General features: G+C 55.7%; 3 protein-coding genes across 3 annotated transcripts; 1 reads left to right on the top strand and 2 right to left on the bottom strand.

Annotated features, from left to right (window-relative positions):
* Positions 1–1,436: 1,436 nt before the first annotated feature.
* On the bottom strand, positions 1,437–4,402 carry LOC147596440 (coiled-coil domain-containing protein 81-like). Its single transcript, XM_086771543.1, has 7 exons — positions 4,330–4,402; positions 3,811–3,872; positions 3,499–3,652; positions 2,855–3,111; positions 2,453–2,538; positions 2,192–2,286; positions 1,437–1,546 (listed from the first exon to the last, which is right to left on the bottom strand). Exons 1-7 carry the CDS (start codon positions 4,400–4,402, stop codon positions 1,437–1,439), a joined length of 837 nt encoding a protein of 278 aa, XP_086627669.1.
* A 6,547-nt stretch (positions 4,403–10,949) lies between these two features.
* On the bottom strand, positions 10,950–12,002 carry LOC147596439 (E3 ubiquitin-protein ligase Topors-like). Its single transcript, XM_086771401.1, has one exon. The coding sequence runs from the start codon at positions 12,000–12,002 to the stop codon at positions 10,950–10,952; it is 1,053 nt and encodes a 350-aa protein (XP_086627527.1).
* A 4,489-nt stretch (positions 12,003–16,491) lies between these two features.
* LOC147596438 (coiled-coil domain-containing protein 81-like) lies at positions 16,492–19,458 on the top strand. Its single transcript, XM_086771541.1, has 7 exons — positions 16,492–16,564; positions 17,022–17,083; positions 17,242–17,395; positions 17,783–18,039; positions 18,356–18,441; positions 18,608–18,702; positions 19,349–19,458. The coding sequence occupies exons 1-7, from the start codon at positions 16,492–16,494 to the stop codon at positions 19,456–19,458; spliced, it is 837 nt and encodes a 278-aa protein (XP_086627667.1).
* The last annotated feature ends 487 nt before the right edge of the window (positions 19,459–19,945 follow it).

Raw genomic sequence — 19,945 nt, 5'->3', positions numbered from 1 at the left:
GCTTTGCCTGAGATGCTGCCTGCCTCTTCCAGCACCCCGTGCCTGCACGTGCACATGCAGACACACGCAGTCACACCCACGGCCCCCATTGCTTTTTGTACCCACAGCCTTGCCCCAGGGAGAATCATCACAACCTCAGGGGTGGCCTCTGTGCCCGCTCCTTCCTGGGTCACCAGGAGCTGGAGGATGCCAAGCTGCACAGCCTCGGCAAGCCTGGATACCTCCAGGGCTCGGAGCCACCCAGAGCTTTCCCTGGACTCTGCCGCAGCCGGCACGGCACACACTTACTCTTCCCGTGCTCACCCTGGGAGGTGCAGCTCTGCCCGCCCCTCCGATGCTGCCTGCCTTGCAGGGTTTTGGCATCGCTCCTTCTCCTTCAGCCTCTCCTTGCTCATCTTCTCCGCACAGTCCTTTCTCAGGAGGTGGGCAGGGCGATGGGGGTCCTCACACAGACGGCGGCAGGGGCTCTGCAAAGGCACAAGAGACTCTCCTAAAGCACCCCCACCAAGAGCTGGGGCTGCTGACAAGGCTTCAGCCCAGCCCTGTGACTTGCCCGGCTTGGCTTAGTCCTCACGGCAGCGGTGCGGAGCCCTGGCCGGGAGGTCCGCGCACCAAGCAGACTGCCCATGCCACAGCCAAGTGCACGTGTCGGCCTGGGGCCTTAGGGGAACGCTCCTCCTGCACGGCATCGTGCAGCGGGCAGACAGAAGAGCCCGGCTGTCCTGCCGGGAGACCCTCCCTGCTCCCCTCCCAGGCAGCGGGGCGAGAAATGCCCTTTTCCTGGGGGCTGTGCAGTGCGGGCCATACCTGGCCTTGCCCCGTGTCCTGCCCCATCCTGTGGCCATGGTATTGGCGCCACACTTCCTCTTCCACCTCTCGCCGCTTGTATGCCATCAGCACCCGCAGCCGTTTCTCCTCCCTCGCCGTGCGCAGGCAGCTCTTTCCCTGCAGGACACGCACACCCCACACACCCAGCGTGAGTCTCCTGGGGCTTGGGCAGGGCAGGAGGGCTGGGACACCGCGCAGCTCCTGCTGCCTCTTCTGCCCTGGCCAGCCCACAACGGGACACAGGGCTGCCAAATCCCTACACCGTACCGTGTCTGAGGGCTCTTGGACGCACTCAGGGAGCTCCAGCCGCGGCCCGGCTGCAGGTCTGGGCTGCTTCAGCTTCTCCTTGCGCTTTTCCTGCGTTACTGGCGGGAATCTAAAGAGGCACGGCACCTGAGCTTGTGGGAGCTCACTCTGCGCTGCTTGCTCTGTGCCGGGCTTGCAGGCTACACCCCGCCTCCGGCAGCACTACCACGTCTCCAGGAGGACAACGTCTCCAGAGACCTTTGCCATCACGCTGGGCACCCCGGCCACAGGAAACATCTCCCTCGCACTACGAGCGCACGGTGGGCCCCCGTGTCCCCAGCCACACCGCTTCTCCATGAGGCTCACCTGGTTCTGCCAGCTTCCTTGGCTTTCGCCTGCTCGCCCTGCTTCGCCTGCTGCCTGGCTAGAGAGACCCTGTGCTTGGCCAGGAACACTGGATCCAGCACGCTCACTGCAAGTGGGAGGCCAGAGAACAGCTCAGCAGCTGCTCTGGGGCCGCGTGGGCCACCACGAGTGGCAGAGCTGCTCGGTCGTGCCGCGCAAGGCTTGCCGACAGTCCTTGCCACCCCTGGCAGCCACGGTCCCAGGAGCTCCTCGGCCCTGGACCACACCGGATCTGCTCCAGCGCTGAACTCCTGCTGAGCCACCCGCCTCCCCGCGACGTGGTTTCTCCCCTGCCCTCTCTTGCCCCTCTGCCGGCAGCAGGGACCCGCCACTGCCAGCAACTGGGAGGTGCCCGCTGGGCAGGGGCAGCTACCGCAGCGCAGCAGAGACTTTTTCCTCCCGTTCAAGCACAGGCTTGCGACAGCAATGCAGGCCTGGCCTGGCCCTGCTCGCAGCTCCGGGCAGGACCACTGGAAGGCAGCCCCCAGGGCAAAACGGGGAGCCCAGCCCTCGGCTCCCTCTCGCAGTGCGGGGCTGTCCGGCTCATAGTCTCTTACAGAACGGGACACCCTGCATCTACTGGGACGGGTGGGCAGGCTCGCAGAGCTGCTTGCTCCTCTCCCCTGCCTCGCACGGGGACCGTGGCTCTCCTCTCTCGCAAGGACCAGGGGAGCTCCCGCAGCGCCCTGCCAGCACTCAGCGGAGACGTTACCTCTGCGGGTGCCTCTGCCCCAAGGCGCCCGCTCTCGCTGGGGCTTCAGAGAAACCACAGTGGGCGATGCTGGGTGGCCGCTCTCGAGCTCCAGCCTGCAAACAAGAAGGCACCGGCTGAGCAAAAGGCCTCCACGCTCCCTCGGGCACTGACGCTAAGAAGCAGCTGGCAGGCATCTGTGGGAACCACTGCCAAGTCCCCGCAGGACGCAGCTCTCTGCCCCCTTCAGCGACCGGGGGCTGCACAAGCCAGCCTGCTCACCTTGGCAGTGTGACCACGCCGTCTTCACTGAGACGAATAAAAGCGTTTTGGCCAGGTAAGGCCATGATACGCTTCATCTTGGCATCCTGCAGCGGGACAGAGGCACGTCAGCAGACGCCCAGGACAATGGGCAGCTTGCTCACAAAGGCGGCAAACCCTCTCAGTGCTCACAGACACAAAGGCTGCCTCTCGGAAAGCCGCGCATCGCCTTCTCCCTTCGTGTCATCAGCCACCCACTGAAAGGGGCCGAGGCACTGTTGCGGCTTGGCCCAGCGCACGGAGAGCGTGTCTTGGCCAGGCGGCCGGGCAGGTGAGGGCAGCCAAGAGAAAGCAGCTGCAGAGACCTTGGACGGCATTGCCGCAGAGCCGCTGGGAGGAGTGCCCCGGAAATGACCAGCTCACCTCGTGAAGAGCTGCCCCCATGTTCCCTGTGGCATCCAGCTCCAGCAGGCAGTCATCAAAGAAGGTCATGCTGAGCTCTTTTCCTCGCACAGCAAGGACGCCAATGCCCTTGAAGGAGAATTCCACCTCCTTCTCGTCTTGGAGGGCCCCAGAGAAGAAAAGCAGGGTCTCGTGTATGCACCGCTCCACAATTTCTTGGCGGAAGCGGATGTCTGCGCCGATCTGCGCAAAGTCCAGCGGAACACGTAATGTGTCCTCTAGGAAAGAAGCACAAAGCCACCAAGTCACTCCGCCGCAGTTCAGCCAGCTCCCCGACCAGGTGCCACCAGCGCCCAGCAAGGCTCTGGCAACGCTCTGCCAGAGGCCGCTCCCCTTTCGGCTTCGGCCACGTCTCCACAACCGACCTGATGGACAGGAGAAGGCAAAGAGGAGCTTTGCCTCCTGCCGCCAGGAACCGGCCGGAGCTTGGGCCAGCTGGGCAGATGGGGCTGGCACCCCGCGGAGGGACAGGCTGCCGGCCCGCCGTTCCTGTGCCCACGCTCAGCGCTCTGCGCGTTGGAAGAGCCTTTGCTCGGCCGTGTCACAGAGCTGTGGGCGCCAAGCCAAATGCAGGGGCTGTGCAGGGGATGCATCCCGCTTCTTACCAGGAATTTTGGTCTTGGCACACCTGAGCTTGTAAAATTTCTTCAGAAACCTGCATGGCTGGAACACTGGTCTCTCAAGAGGCAAAACCTTGTCCTCTGCCACCGTGGCACACGCGGGCAAAACTGCAAACGTCCCGACTCCGATCTCCACTGCCTGAACATGCAAGGAAGAAGAGGGAGCACTAGCAGGGCTTCCCGGGGGCGAGAAGGCTGCCGCGTGACTCGTGTGGCCCTGGGGATGCTGCTTTGCGCCCTGCGAACCCAGGAGTCCCAGAGGGGCGGCGTGGGGCACGAGCGACAGGCAAGGCTCACCTTCTTCTGCAAGAGCTGTCTCCGGATGTACCTGGATGCGCCAGCCCAGATCCGGCAGATTTCTGGAAAGCACAGGAAAGGCATGCCACACGCTGAGTCAGCAACTGCCACTCGTCCAGCACCCCCTACCCACGGAGGCAACAGCAGAGTGCACTCAAGCCCCTCCTTGCCCTGTGCAAGCACTTGCACCGCCGGGGCTGGCCAGCTGCGTTCTTCAGTGCCCACAGACTCAAAAAAGACCAGCCCTGTGCCCAGGGGATGGCCTGAGGAGGAAAGGCAGGCATGGCTAGTGTTTTGGGGAGGGGATCCCGCCCTTCGACATGGCCAACGGCTAGAGGACTGGGCTACCAAAGCCAGCCTGCAGCCCGCCAAGGCACCATCAGCTGCCACTCCTTGCAGCTGCCGGTCCCTCCGCAGGAGCCCCGCTACAGCCCCAGCCCCAGCCTCAGGCTTTCCACAGCTCGTCTCCGCTTCATCTTGGCTCCCACAGCGCTCGTGCCAGGGCCCCCAGGGCCTTACCACTGGTGCTGAGCTCCTTCAGGGTTGGCAGCTTCTCGGGCTCCAAGGGGTTAAAGAGCAGGTACTTCATCATCTTGGCCCCCTGCACTGCAGCAGCTGGGCAAGCGGTGCTGCTCCTGCTACAAAAGCCCTATGCTCCTCTCCTCCTCCTCCACACGTCCCCAGGCGCCGTCGCCAATGCTCTCCCCTGGCCTCCCGGAGCGCTGGCCACAGCAGCCCTGCTGGTGCCCAGGCCTCCCCGGCGACTGTGGCCAGGGGCTGGGTGGGGAGAGAGAGGTGTCGCTGGGATGCCCGTGGCCCACTGTGATGCAACCCCGTGTCACACAGGGCTACGGGGACCCACCACCTCGCAGCCCCACCCACCTTTGGCCCTAGCATGGGCACGGCACTCACACTGCCCACCCAAGACTGCTGCGCTGACACTCCCGCCTGCCTGTCTCCACTCAGCTCCCCTCGGCTGGCCACCGAGAAACCATTTAGCAAACAGAGATGCAAGGCTGCTACAATGCGGCTGGCAACCTTTTGCTGTGGTCCTCTGATGTGGACCTTTGTGTTTTGGAAACAGACTTTCTACGCTTTAACTCTGTCACAGCTCTTCAAGGCCTTTTTCCTTGCCGAGCCCTCTGTCTAAGCTCTCACACTCTTTCCAGTGTCTGTTCTAGTAAATCACTGCAGAAGAAACATTTCTGTATTTGCCTCTTAAGCCTCACAGCTTCTTCTGTTTCTAAGCTCTACGCCAGCCTCGCAGTCCTAGAGCTGCTTTGCCTAAAGGATAATTTCACATGCTCTCCGCGTCCCCAGAGCGCTTTAGACTGTTTTATGTCCACACACGATTTTTTAAAAACTTGTGCCACACCTGAGCTCAAGAAGTGCTGAGTCAGCAGACTCAGAGTGCTGGCAACTGGGCATCGACATACGGCAGAGAAGAAAGCAGCCAGGAATTCCAGTCCCAGGCAGGAGCATCCCCTAATTACGCTGCTTTGATGAAAGGCTTGGATCGAAATTCGTAGTGCTTATCCTACCTAGGTCTTGAACTCACACACAGCCATTTATCTGTGACTCTTGAGGGGAGGGTGAAATGTTCAAGGATGTTGACAGGGTCCCAGGGGAGACCCTAGGTCGAAGCCTAGGCAGTGTCTCCATGCAGAGGTGTCCTGGGAGGAAGATAGGAGAGGACAGAGTTTCTAACGAGGCGTTAGATGCCCCTGGAGCACGACGTGGTGGTGCAGCCAGCATCTTCTTGCCAGGACATACCAAAGTTTCCCAGCATTACTTTGTTATACTTTTTATAGAGTGACTCCTCTCCATTTTACCGTAACCTGACTTCTAAAACAATGTTGCTCGATAGAATATGAATTAAAAATCGTAAGAATTCAAACTGTTTAATTTCTTCTACAAATATAAAAATACAAATATATTTATAAATATAAATTACCTGTAATACACATCCCTATGAATTTCTAAATATGATTTGAGGAGAAAATAGTATATGCGACGCACAGCAAGGCATAAGAATATATTCCAAACTTTACCTCTTGGTATTCAGCCCTTTTCCCCTAGCACTTAGCACCATAAAATCCCAGCTGAAGGGAAGGGGGCAGGTAGGGGTCTTTGCACTCCTTTGCTTCCACGCACAAGCACACACACTGATCTGAGCTTCGCAGACACTTTCTACTGACTGTTTTATCTGTGTCGGTGTGTGTGTCTGTTTGCATACATATAAACAAATATATCACACTGGGAAAGGTCACATCAAGGTAAAATATCTTAATGTCACACGACAAAGGTTCTTTGGATAATGGATGATAAAACGGCAACTTGGTCTAAGGACTAAGTCTGATGAAGTCTATTATAATAATATCAGTTGACAAGCAATAATTAAGCCTGAGAGGAATGCAAGCAATCTAAGCATGAGTGGAAGGCAAATGGCTCACTTGCCACGTAGGCAAGGAACAACACCATTAATTATTAATCTTACCCGCTGATGAGCAACAGTTGAGGAAATTGTTGAGTGTTCACGTTCTCCGTCACGACATCAGGAGATCTCCTTTGCCAGGCAGCACCCCTGAACCAGCCAGTGAGAGCTGTGCTGAGGTAGCACTGGGTCATCTTATTTATGGCATTGTGCCTTCTCTGTTCAGTCATACGATCAACAGGTTAAGGTAGGCACAGGCTTTACATACAAAGCTGGATGTGTCAAAATTTTGGTGATCTGCAAAGAGTTACACGTGGCTAATCACAGATTTCTTTGTGTGAGCTGCTCCATGCAGCTCTGCAGGCTGTGCAACCACGTCGTGTAAGCACTTTCCATAGTCTCATGCCATACCTGCGGTCACGAGCGTCTCTCCACGCTTAACAAAGAAAATAAATGTGATTTCTTGGATGCAATCTGTTGTAAGTAGTCAAGCACTGGCTATTGAACAAACCTACGTCTTTCACAATCAGCTCACTGCTGGACCCTTCTGGGTGAGAGTCGGCAACGTGGCTGTAGAGGTATGCTGAACAGGTCAAAGTGGGTCTTTTCCTTTTTGGTTCTTCTTTGTGTGAGCTCAGTGATTGTTGCATTCTCAACTGTGAAATTTCAAGAGGATTTGTCAATGAAGCTGCACAGTTTTCGTAGTTCAGCCTCAGTCGGGGCCAGTCTACGCAGTCTCTCTGTCATTCTCCCCACTCTCCGAGAGAACAGCGAGAGACGACATCAGAAAAATGGCTCGAGGTTTGAGGTAAGGACAGGGAGAAAATCCTTAAAGTTACCGTTATGGACAAAACAGACTCAACTTGGGGAAAACTATTCATTTATTACTAAAACCAGCAGGATAACTTCCCCCCACACCTCCATCTTCCCGGGCTTAACATTATCTCTACCGCCTTCCCCTTCCGAGCAGCACAGAATAGAGAATGGGGGTGACGGTCAGTTCATCAAACATTTTACGCCGCTGCTTCTTTGGGGGAAGAACTCCTCGCATTCCTCCCCTGCTCCATTGTGGGGTCCCTCCCATGCTCCACAGTCCTTTGTGAAACTGCTCTGGCGTGGGTCATCTCTTCCATGGGGTGCAGTCTCTCCAGAACGGCTGCCCCAGTGCAGGGCCCTCCACGGACAACAGCTGCCTTCACGCACCCACCTGCCCTGGCGTCGGGTCTTTCACAGGCTGCAGGGGGACAACCCGCTCCTGCGGTGGCCTGCACGGGCTGCAGGGGGATCTCTGCTCCTCCGTGGGCCTCCACAGGCTGCAGGGGGACAACGTGGTCCACCATGGTCATCACCACAGGCTGCAGGGGAATCTGGGCCAGCAGCTGCATTACTCCTCCCCCTCCTTCTTCACTGACCTTGGCGACTGCAGCCGTTCCTCTCACAAGAAAAGTTCTTCACAACAGGCAGGCAAACGCCTCTCAGAATCTCTTCATCCATCATCCAGCTCATCTCCTCTCCAGTTCTTGCAGCAAAACCGGTCCCAGTCAGGCCCAGTTGGCCGCCTGGCGAGAGGCCAGAGGGTGAGGCCTGCAAGGCCCACAGAGGCCTGCACCTCCCACTTTCTGCCCCTGCTCAGCTGCTTCACATCTTCTCTTCTTTTTTTTTTTTCTGTTTTCCCCTTCTTAAATACGTTGTCGCAGAGGCGTTATCACGGAACATTCTGCTACCAATTGGCTCGGCCGTGGCCAGCAGCGGGTCCGCCCTAGGCCCGGCCAAGTCCACTGACCAAAGGGGAGCGAGGTGGTGGATGCCCCATCCCTGGAAACGTTCCAGGCCAGGTTGGACGGGGCTCTGAGCGACCTGATCTGGTTGGAGATGTCCCTGCTCCTTGCAGGGGGGTTGGACTGGATGGCCTTCGTAGGTCCCTTCCCACCCAAACCATTCTGTGATGTTAGGATGAGACTTTCACTAGACACTTAGTATTCCTTTCATGCTTCCAGGCTTTTTGACGCAAAAGATTAAGGTAAGCAATATTACGGAAAAAATAATAATTTTACAGACATGTAGTTTTACAATGTTGATTATCTAATTAACACGTTAGTACCAGGCTGCAAGCTCTTCAGACACAAGATAGTCATGATCCCTAATGTCACTGGTCATACACAGTTAATTGTATTTACATCATTTTCACGTGTACACCACCATTATGATCACTGTGATCTTAAGAGTGTTCTTGACATTCTGGGTTTCAAAACAACTGCACTTTACACTTTTCTTAACAAAATATAAGTATTAGCTTACATCAAAGCACCCGCTTCACTTATTCAAATCCAGAATGATAATAAATTTGGAGTGTTCCTTGCCATCTTAGACAATTTAAAAAGTGAAAAAATGCTAAAGGAATTCTGTATCAAAGGCAAATTATTCCCATTTTTCCTTTCGCCATTCAAACTCGTAAAGCTACAAGTAGCTGTCAGTTCAGGACGTTAGTCCAATTTTGCCTATGTCATGAGAATCAACCAAACTTTCATTTGGTCAGCAGTTCTAACTACAATATTTTAGAGTGCCACGAAAAATGACAGGATTTTATTCATCGCTGGGTGCTTAGTTTAAGAAATGGACTGAATATTGTCTCAGTACCTGGCTTTTCCTGTTGGCTCACTGTATGGTTGACAGTGGGATACATATGGTAACTTTTTGGATTTTATTAGGCCTAACAATAACTGTTTAAAATAACAGAAATCTTATAGCAGAGTATTTATTCTCCTTGGCTACATACATGTTAATTACTCTGATCAGTTCACAGTAGTTTTTAAACAGCAGAAAAAGTCCGAGATTTTAAGAAATATGCCAATAGAAGGTCCTGAACAATTATCTTTATCATAGAATCACAGAATCATAGAATGGTTAGGGTTGGAAGGGACCTTCAAAGGTCATCTAGTCCAACCCCCCTGCAAGGAGCAGGGACATCCCCGACTAGATCAGGTTGCTCAGAGCCTCATCCGGTCTGGCCTTGAATGCTTCCAGGGATGGGGCATCCACCACCTTTCTCGGCAGCCTGTTCCAGTGTTCTATAACTCGCATTGTGAAAATTTTTTTCCTAATTTCCAATCTAAATTTAGCCCCCACTATTTTAAAACCATTACTCCTTGTCCTATCGCAACAGGCCCTACTAAACAGCCTCTCCCCATCTTTCTTGTAGGCCCCCTTGAGGTACTGGAAGACTGCTGTCAGGTCTCCCCAGAGCCTCCTCTTCTGCAGGCTGAACAGCCCCAGCTCTCTCAGACTGTCCTCATAAGAGAGGTGCTCCAGCCCTTTTATCATCTTCATGGCCTCCTCTGGACCTTCTCCAACTGGTCCATGTCCTTCTTGTGCTGGGGGCTCCAGAACTGGACGCAGTACTCCAGGTGGGGTCTCACCAGAGCAGAGTAGAGGGGGAGAATCACCTCCCTCGGCCACACTCCTCTTGATGCAGCCCGGGATGCGGTTGGCCTTCTGGGCCGCAAGGGCGCATTGCCGGCTCATGTTGAGCTTCTCGTCCACCAGTTGAGCTTCTCGTCCACCAAACCAGCCGCCCCTAGCCTCCCAGACTTGTCTGAGGTTGGCTAGAATGCAAGGGGGCCTTCCTCTCATCCGAAATCGGAATGTGACAGACACCACTACGCAAACAAGGAACAAAGGTGCCATCGGCCCAAGCCCAGACACCAGAGCAACAAGGAGGCCTCCAAGGGCAGAAGCTCCCACCAAAAAGGGGAGCAATGAGCCGTCCAGAAAAGGAGGCCGCACTGGAGTGCAGGTGCCAGCGCACTGGGCAGTGTCACAGAGCAGCCTCTCCTGGCATTGCCCGCGTCAAGACACACACGATGGAAGGGAAGAGCACCCGCAGCACGCACAGACACGGCAATCTCACCCTTCCAGCTCCTGCAGGAGCTGGACTTTCTACTGGCCCAAAGAACTCCCCAGTTCCTCGCCCTCAGCTTGGTGGCACCTGCAGACTTGCTGAGGATGCACTCAATCCCACTAGCCAGGTCCTCCAGGAAGAGATTCAGCAGAGGTGCTCCCACTGCAGACCCTGCAGTGACGTGGCTCTAGCTTAGTTGCATGTGCTGCTGCTAGTGCTCTTTTTCCCTTCCACACCACAGCTTTCATCTTCATGCTGTAGTTTACCTTGCCAAAAAAAGGCTTTTTTTTTTCTTTCCAAAGTTCCTCTCTTTCCCAGACAAATGAACTCTCTACCAAGAAGGCCACTGGATTGTCCCTGAGGGTCAGCCAAGGGCTCAGATGAGGAATGACTTCATCAAAGCGCGTTTCTCCACACGAGTGTAGCTCTTCAAGGAGCATCAGGCCCTGCGTTGTCTTTTATGAGTGTGAATGTGCTCTGAGAGAGTGCTGTGAGCAGCCACGGCGCTCTGGTTGTCCCCACAAAGTGGTGTTTGGATTCACAGAAGCCGTGCTCTGGAAGACCTGTGCCCTGGACACTGCTCTTCAGGGCGCGTGGGCTGTCAGGACCAGATGGCAGAAGTTGGCCCCCAGGCCCGCTGGTCCACACAGCCCTCCGAAGAGTCCTCAGGGGCGTTGGCCAGCGGTGGGGCATGGGGGTCAAGGAAAGGCAACGGCAGAAGGGCGAGAAAGCAGCACCCAGAAAGTCTGTTCCAGGGAAAGAGGAATTTTTTTTTTTTTTTTTGACTAAAGAGTTGTGGAAGCCCTACTAGTGCCTTCGGCGCGGTGGCCTCTTGCAGGGCTGTGGAGAGTCCTGGGGCTTGGGAGCCCTCCTTTTTGGGGGGCGCCGGGCCCGGACGGTGGAGGTGTCCCTGCTCCATCTGGGAGCGGAAGGCCTGCGCCTGTCAACCTGGGCAGAGGGGCCTGCAGCTGCCCCCTCCGCTGGCTCCTCCTGGGGCTGCTCCTGCTCTGCAGGGACGGGCGCAAATGAGGGACGGCCAGGCGTCCCATGGACTGCAGCCTCTGATGGACCGGCTTCCTCCTCCACGTTGGAGACTGCGGGGCGGCTGGAAGGGTTGCTGCAGCTGGGAGTCAACCTGTGGGAGTTGGAGGAGCTGGAGCTGGAGGAACCGAAGCTGGCCGCACGGCTGTTGTCCTCCTCCCCATCAGTGCTGGAGCGCATCAGCCTCCCAGCCTCCTCACTGCACTGCTCCACAATGACACTGATGATCCCGTGGACCAGTGGTTCCGTATGTGCCTCCAGGCAGTCCTGCAGCATCTCCACCATGACTCGTGCATTCAGACCAGAGGCGCAGAGGCTGTGCAGGATCAGGCACTCTGCGCTGTTTACCTGCCACCAGCGAGCCCCAAATATCAGCTGCAGCCTGGGGCGCAGCCAGGGCAGCACGGGATCCAGGAGACTTTGTTGTCTTTGGAAGAGTCCTGCCCAGACCTCGGGCAGGAGCCCCCCCACGGTCTCTGGTCCTGCAGCCCCCTGCTCAGCCAGGGACAGCATCCGCTGCCGGGGGGACGCCGCAGGGTGATGGGGGCTGTTTTCGGCCAGGCTGTTGAGGGCTCTTCCTGCCTGGCTGCTGGCATCTGGTAACTGTTCAGGGGTTCTGATGACACACTCTAGATAGTCATCTTCTCTCCGCACAGAAAACCTGACAATCCTGATTCGTGTTCTGCAAAGGGGGCACTCTGCTTTCTCCTTTGTCCAGCGCAGGATGCAGCCCAGGCAGAACTGGTGCTGACAGGGCAGCACATGAGCAACTCCATCTCGATCATTGTAGCAGATGGGGCAGCTCCACTCTGCCTGCATGGCCGTGTTTGTGCTCTGCGGTGGGTTGGCGAGGGCTGAGGATGAGGAGCTGCTCCTCCTCGCTGGCACCGACGCTGCCAAAGGCTGTCACGCACTGCAAAGCAGGGAGAGGCCATGGTCACTCCCTGTGACTTGCCATGTCCCAGGGAGGGTAGGGGAGGACAAAACGCTCAGGTTCCTCAAGCAGGACACTTTCCTGGCTCCCTAAGCCCCAGCACGTGCCCCAGGCAACCCCACGGGGATGCTTCCCCGCACAACTCACCTCCGCCGCTGCAAGTGTGCACCGCGGTGCCCGGCTGCCTGAACCACACAGGGCCGGATGAAAGCACAAGGAATGGCTTCCAGACTGGCACCAAGAGCTGCCACAGACAGCCCCAAAGCACCACCCTAAACCAGGAAAAGTCTCGCTCTGCCCTCCAGACCTCGCAGACCTGCTCGGCAGGAGTCCAGGCTTGAGCCAGACTGGGCCAGGCTCTGGCGGCACCCGAATTGATGCAGCGAGGGACGTGAGGGCACGTCCCATTGCTCAGTGACATCACCATCCACCACCACATTCCACCAGACCGTGACATCACTGTGGGCCACCTGCCCCCCCAGGCACACAGCATCAGCCGCAACTAGGGAGTTGGTGCTGGAGATCAAGGGCTGGAGATCACTTTTCCCCCATCAGGACAGTCTGGCAGTCGGGTGGTGGCCAGAGAGGGTTTTGCCATCCCTGTGCTTGGGGGTTTCAAGCTGCAGCTGGACAAAGCCCTCAGCACCTGGGCCGACCCCTGGGCTGACCTTGCTTTGGCAGCAGCTTTGTCCAGACTCCTCCCAAGCTCCCCTTCATCCGCATCCCTTCTGTCATCTTACCCTGATCCCGTGCAAAGTACCAAGTCTGGCAGAGTCCATGTCAGCAACTTTCCAGGGAAAAAAAAAAATACTCTTCATTGTTTTCATCTCCTACATTTCCATGGCACTCACCAGTTATGTGTCTGCTTACTGTGCAAAGGGTAAAGTTCTCCCCTCATTCCGCCTCCCCGGGACGCAGCAGTTCAGTGCCACATCCCAGCGGTGCAGAGGAACAGACAGGTCGGAACCGCGCCTGACGAAATACTTCTGCCTGGATCCGTGGATAAGCTACAGTTGTGAGGGATGTGTGCAGAAGACTCTCAGCCTGTCCTCATAAGAGAGGTGCTTCAGCCCTTTTATCATCTTTGTGGCCATCTTTTTATCATCTTAAATATGTTATTGCAGAGGCGTTATCACAGAATATTCTGCTACCAATTGGCTCGGCCCTGGCCAGCAGCGGGTCCGCCCTAGGCCCAACCGAGTCCACTGAACAAAGGGGAGCGACTTCCAGCACCTTCTTACCCCCTCCACTAAATAAAACCAGAACAATTGTTTATCCAGCAAGTGTCAGTGTCCTGGTTCTGGCTAGGACAGAGTTAATATTCACCTAAGCTGGGCAGAGAACTGGAGCTGTCGGCCCCTATGGCTGCGCCACCCAGCTGGGATAGTTAACTAATTAGCTAATAGCTGGGGTTAATTTACCCAAATTAGCTAAAGGGCTGTTCCATGCCATCTGACATTGTGCTCAGGATATCAGTGAGGAGGGTGCTGAGGGGAGCCTCCTGCTACTTGAAAGAAACTAGGTGTGGAGATTTGTTGTAAGCCATTGTACTGTATTTGTTTTCCATCACTGTTTTGTTTTCTTCTGTTATTGCTGTTAAATTTATTTTTTCGTTCCATCTCAACCCATGAGTTTTTGCTGATTTTTTGTTTACCAATTCTCCCTTCTGTCCCACCGGAGGGTGAGGGGGAGTGAGAGAGAGACGGCATAGTCTGGTCCCAATCGGAGCTGAACTACGACAGTCATCTAGAAGATTATGAACCAAACCTGGATGTCAGACCAAAGCCAAAGTGATGTCTTTCAGCTCACCAAAGCTTAAAAAAATTAACACTTTTAAGTTACTGCCTAGGAAATAAAGTTTTATGTTCTTGGAATAAATCACCTTTTTCCACATCATAGAATCATAGAATCATTTACGTTGGAAAAAACCTTTACGATCATCCAACCATTAACCTAGCACTGCCAAGTCCACTAATAAATCATGTCCCTAAGCTTCACATCTCCATATCTTTTAAATACCTCCAGGGATGGTGACCCTGAGCAGCCTGTTCTAATGCTTGACAACACTTTTGGTCAAGAAATTTTTCCTATTATCCAATCTAAACCTCCCCTTACACAACTTGAGGCTGGTTCTTCTTGTCTTATCATTGAACTTGGGAAAAGAGACCCACACCCACCTCACTACCACCTCCTTTCAGGCAGTTGTAGAGAGCAATAAGGTCTCCCCTCAGCTTCCTTTTCTCCTGACTCAACAACCCCAGTTCCTCAGCCATTCCGCATAGGAGTTGTGCTCCAGACCCTTGACCACCTTTGCTGCCCTTCTCTGGACGTGCTCCAGCATCTCAATGTCCTTCTTGCAGCGAAGGGCCCCAAACTGAACACAGCATTCCAGGTGCGGCCTCACCAGTGCCGAGTACAGGGGCACGATCACTTCCCTACTCCTGCTGGCCCCACTGTTCCTGATGCAAGCCAGGATGCTGCTGGCCTTCTTGGCCACCTGGGCACACCGCTGGCTCATGTTCAGCTGGCTGTCTACCAGCACCCACAGGTCCGTTTTCACCTGGCAGCTTTCCAGCTAGTCCAAATCATCGAAGTCCAAAGCTTTATTCTAAAACAATAAAGACCAGAGAAAGGAATAAAAACCCTTTGTATAGTTAAATCAATGGAGAAAGATATAGCATGTTTGATTTAAAGGTTGCTACCTGTTCTCCTTCTCAAACGTTCCCTTCTTATCTATTAGCTCAAAATATAGTTCTTGTAATACATCAGAGATCTTGGGGATTTTTGCATCTGCTTAACTGAATAAACCCTAGAAGTATAATTTGTTATATGCTATTTTATGTAGCCATAAAATGTAAAACAAAATGCAGATGTTATAAAGAACATGCAGATCTCCACCAAACTCCTTAATTTTTCTACTATGTGGAAAAGAAGATTGACAGAGATCAGAGAGTCATAAATAAAGCTTAGCTTTCTGTGGTGTGAAACATTCATAGCATATGGGACAAAGAGAATATTATCGTACTGACTTCGGAGTATCCTGCTTGTAGACATGAAGCCTTCTGCTACCTAAAACAGTATGGCAAAATCAGAGTTATTAAATACCAATATGAAAACATATCCAACTTCACAAACTAGGGATTTTAAAACATAAATATGTTTTGTAATATTGTTCTTAAATGAAAGCACACAACAGAGTCAAAGGCTCACTGGAAATGGTTTTACAATATTTTATCAAAAGCACGGGTAAGAAATACTCTGAGGCTACAAAAATGTGAGAAGCAAACAAATTGGTGACAGGACTAAGGGTAATGGTTTCAACGTAGAGGGAGGTAGATTTAGATTAGACATTACGAAAAAATTTTTTACACTGAGGGTAGTGGAACACTGGCCCAGGTTGCCCAGAGAGGTGGTGGATGCCCCATCCCTGGAAACATTCCAGGCCAGGTTGGACGGGGCTCTCAGTGACCTGATCTGGTTGGAGATGTCCCTGCTCCTGGAAGGGGGGTTGGACTGGATGGGCTTTAAAGGTCTGTTCCCACCCAGACCATTCTGTGATTCTATTAACTGTTTGAAGAGCCAAGAAAAAGAAAAAAAAAGTTTATCTATGGAATACTGAGTATTTGCTTTAACAGTACACTTGATGTATTCCTTTATCATCTTTGATCATCATTTTTCTTCATCTTTGAAAATTAAGACTTAGTGTAGTCTTTAATCCAGCAAAGAACTGAATGCACTCAGACTAATGTCATTCTTAGAATTTAGAAGGATCATAACTTTAGTTATTTTATAAAAACATGTATCTAAAATTTTATAACTTAAGCTAGGAACTTATATTCTCCTTTCCATAAATTTTTAGGGAATGAATTCTGTACATTGGCTTGTTTGCCAATACATAATACAGTGCAATAATTGACTTAGTTAATTGGCTTTTATACATCACTTTGTTTTGTGACACATGTTCCTCCCCAGCTTTCAAGAGTTTCTCGGTGGCCAGCCGAGGGGAGCTGAGTGGAGACAGGCAGGCGGGAGTGTCAGCGCAGCAGTCTTGGGTGGGCAGTGTGAGTGCCGTGCCCATGCTAGGGCCAAGGGTGGGTGGGGCTGCGAGGTGGTGGGTCCCCGTAGCCCTGTGTGACACGGGGTTGCATCACAGTGGGCCACGGGCATCCCAGCGACACCTCTCTCTCCCCACCCAGCCCCTGGCCACAGTCGCCGGGGAGGCCTGGGCACCGGCAGGGCTGCTGTGGCCAGCGCTCCGGGAGGCCAGGGGAGAGCATTGGCGACGGCGCCTGGGGACGTGTGGAGGAGGAGGAGAGGAGCAGAGGGCTTTTGTAGCAGGAGCAGCACCCAGCTGCTGCAGTGCAGGGGGCCAAGATGATGAAGTACCTGCTCTTTAACCCCTTGGAGCCCGAGAAGCTGCCAACCCTGAAGGAGCTCAGCACCAGTGGTAAGGCCCCGGGGGCCCTGGCACGAGCGCTGTGGGAGCCAAGATGAAGCGGAGACGAGCTGTGGAAAGCCTGAGGCTGGGGCTGGGGCTGTAGCGGGGCTCCTGCGGAGGGACCGGCAGCTGCAAGGAGTGGCAGCTGATGGTGCCTTGATGGGCTGCAGGCTGGCTTTGGTAGCCCAGTCCTCTAGCTGTTGGCCATGTCGAAGGGCGGGATCCCCTCCCCAAAACACTAGCCATGCCTGCCTTTCCTCCTCAGGCCATCCCCTGGGCACAGGGCTGTTTTTTTCGGAGGCCGGGGGCACTGAAGAACGCAGCTGGCCAGCCCCGGCGGTGCAAGTGCTTGCGCAGGGCAAGGAGGGGCTTGAGTGCACTCTGCTGTTGCCTCCGTGGGTAGGGGGTGCTGGACGAGTGGCTGTTGCTGACTCAGCGCGTGGCATGCCTTTCCTGTGCTTTCCAGAAATCTGCCGGATCTGGGCTGGCGCATCCAGGTACATCCGGAGACAGCTCTTGCAGAAGAAGGTGAGCCTTGCCTGTCGCTTGTGCCCCACGCCGCCCCTCTGGGACTCCTGGGTTTGAAGGGCGCAAAGCAGCATCCCCAGGGCCACACGAGTCACGCGGCAGCCTTCTCGCCCCCGGGAAGCCCTGCTAATGCTCCCTCTTCTTCCTTGCATGTTCAGGCAGTGGAGATCGGAGTCGGGACGTTTGCAGTTTTGCCCGCGTGTGCCACGGTGGCAGAGGACAAGGTTTTGCCTCTTGAGAGACCCGTGTTCCAGCCATGCAGGTTTCTGAAGAAATTTTACAAGCTCAGGTGTGCCAAGACCAAAATTCCTGGTAAGAAGCGGGATGCATCCCCTGCACAGCCCCTGCATTTGGCTTGGCGCCCACAGCTCTGTGACACGGCCGAGCAAAGGCTCTTCCAACGCGCAGAGCGCTGAGCGTGGGCACAGGAACGGCGGGCCGGCAGCCTGTCCCTCCGCGGGGTGCCAGCCCCATCTGCCCAGCTGGCCCAAGCTCCGGCCGGTTCCTGGCGGCAGGAGGCAAAGCTCCTCTTTGCCTTCTCCTGTCCATCAGGTCGGTTGTGGAGACGTGGCCGAAGCCGAAAGGGGAGCGGCCTCTGGCAGAGCGTTGCCAGAGCCTTGCTGGGCGCTGGTGGCACCTGGTCGGGGAGCTGGCTGAACTGCGGCGGAGTGACTTGGTGGCTTTGTGCTTCTTTCCTAGAGGACACATTACGTGTTCCGCTGGACTTTGCGCAGATCGGCGCAGACATCCGCTTCCGCCAAGAAATTGTGGAGCGGTGCATACACGAGACCCTGCTTTTCTTCGCTGGGGCCCTCCAAGACGAGAAGGAGGTGGAATTCTCCTTCAAGGGCATTGGCGTCCTTGCTGTGCGAGGAAAAGAGCTCAGCATGACCTTCTTTGATGACTGCCTGCTGGAGCTGGATGCCACAGGGAACATGGGGGCAGCTCTTCACGAGGTGAGCTGGTCATTTCCGGGGCACTCCTCCCAGCGGCTCTGCGGCAATGCCGTCCAAGGTCTCTGCAGCTGCTTTCTCTTGGCTGCCCTCACCTGCCCGGCCGCCTGGCCAAGACACGCTCTCCGTGCGCTGGGCCAAGCCGCAACAGTGCCTCGGCCCCTTTCAGTGGGTGGCTGATGACACGAAGGGAGAAGGCGATGCGCGGCTTTCCGAGAGGCAGCCTTTGTGTCTGTGAGCACTGAGAGGGTTTGCCGCCTTTGTGAGCAAGCTGCCCATTGTCCTGGGCGTCTGCTGACGTGCCTCTGTCCCGCTGCAGGATGCCAAGATGAAGCGTATCATGGCCTTACCTGGCCAAAACGCTTTTATTCGTCTCAGTGAAGACGGCGTGGTCACACTGCCAAGGTGAGCAGGCTGGCTTGTGCAGCCCCCGGTCGCTGAAGGGGGCAGAGAGCTGCGTCCTGCGGGGACTTGGCAGTGGTTCCCACAGATGCCTGCCAGCTGCTTCTTAGCGTCAGTGCCCGAGGGAGCGTGGAGGCCTTTTGCTCAGCCGGTGCCTTCTTGTTTGCAGGCTGGAGCTCGAGAGCGGCCACCCAGCATCGCCCACTGTGGTTTCTCTGAAGCCCCAGCGAGAGCGGGCGCCTTGGGGCAGAGGCACCCGCAGAGGTAACGTCTCCGCTGAGTGCTGGCAGGGCGCTGCGGGAGCTCCCCTGGTCCTTGCGAGAGAGGAGAGCCACGGTCCCCGTGCGAGGCAGGGGAGAGGAGCAAGCAGCTCTGCGAGCCTGCCCACCCGTCCCAGTAGATGCAGGGTGTCCCGTTCTGTAAGAGACTATGAGCCGGACAGCCCCGCACTGCGAGAGGGAGCCGAGGGCTGTGCGCCCCGTTTTGCCCTGGGGGCTGCCTTCCAGTGGTCCTGCCCGGAGCTGCGAGCAGGGCCAGGCCAGGCCTGCATTGCTGTCGCAAGCCCTGTGCTTGAACGGGAGGAAAAAGTCTCTGCTGCGCTGCGGTAGCTGCCCCTGCCCAGCGGGCACCTCCCAGTTGCTGGCAGTGGCGGGTCCCTGCTGCCGGCAGAGGGGCAAGAGAGGGCAGGGGAGAAACCACGTCGCGGGGAGGCGGGTGGCTCAGCAGGAGTTCAGCGCTGGAGCAGATCCGGTGTGGTCCAGGGCCGAGGAGCTCCTGGGACCGTGGCTGCCAGGGGTGGCAAGGACTGTCGGCAAGCCTTGCGCGGCACGACCGAGCAGCTCTGCCACTCGTGGTGGCCCACGCGGCCCCAGAGCAGCTGCTGAGCTGTTCTCTGGCCTCCCACTTGCAGTGAGCGTGCTGGATCCAGTGTTCCTGGCCAAGCACAGGGTCTCTCTAGCCAGGCAGCAGGCGAAGCAGGGCGAGCAGGCGAAAGCCAAGGAAGCTGGCAGAACCAGGTGAGCCTCATGGAGAAGCGGTGTGGCTGGGGACACGGGGGCCCACCGTGCGCTCGTTGCAGTGCGAGGGAGATGTTTCCTGTGGCCGGGGTGCCCAGCGTGATGGCAAAGGTCTCTGGAGACGTTGTCCTGCTGGAGACGTGGTAGTGCTGCCGGAGGCGGGGTGTAGCCTGCAAGCCCGGCACAGAGCAAGCAGCGCAGAGTGAGCTCCCACAAGCTCAGGTGCCGTGCCTCTTTAGATTCCCGCCAGTAACGCAGGAAAAGCGCAAGGAGAAGCTGAAGCAGCCCAGACCTGCAGCCGGGCCGCGGCTGGAGCTCCCTGAGTGCGTCCAAGAGCCCTCAGACACGGTACGGTGTAGGGATTTGGCAGCCCGGTGTCCCGTTGTGGGCTGGCCAGGGCAGAAGAGGCAGCAGGAGCTGCGCGGTGTCCCAGCCCTCCTGCCCTGCCCAAGCCCCAGGAGACTCACGCTGGGTGTGTGGGGTGTGCGTGT

Source organism: Chlamydotis macqueenii, chromosome Z (genome assembly GCF_036417535.1).
Source record: "Chlamydotis macqueenii isolate bChlMac1 chromosome Z, bChlMac1.mat, whole genome shotgun sequence".
In the NCBI taxonomy this organism is placed as follows: Eukaryota; Metazoa; Chordata; class Aves; order Otidiformes; family Otididae; genus Chlamydotis; species Chlamydotis macqueenii.
The sequence above is the reverse complement of the archived record's forward strand: the minus strand, read 5'-3'. Positions and strand labels throughout refer to the sequence as shown.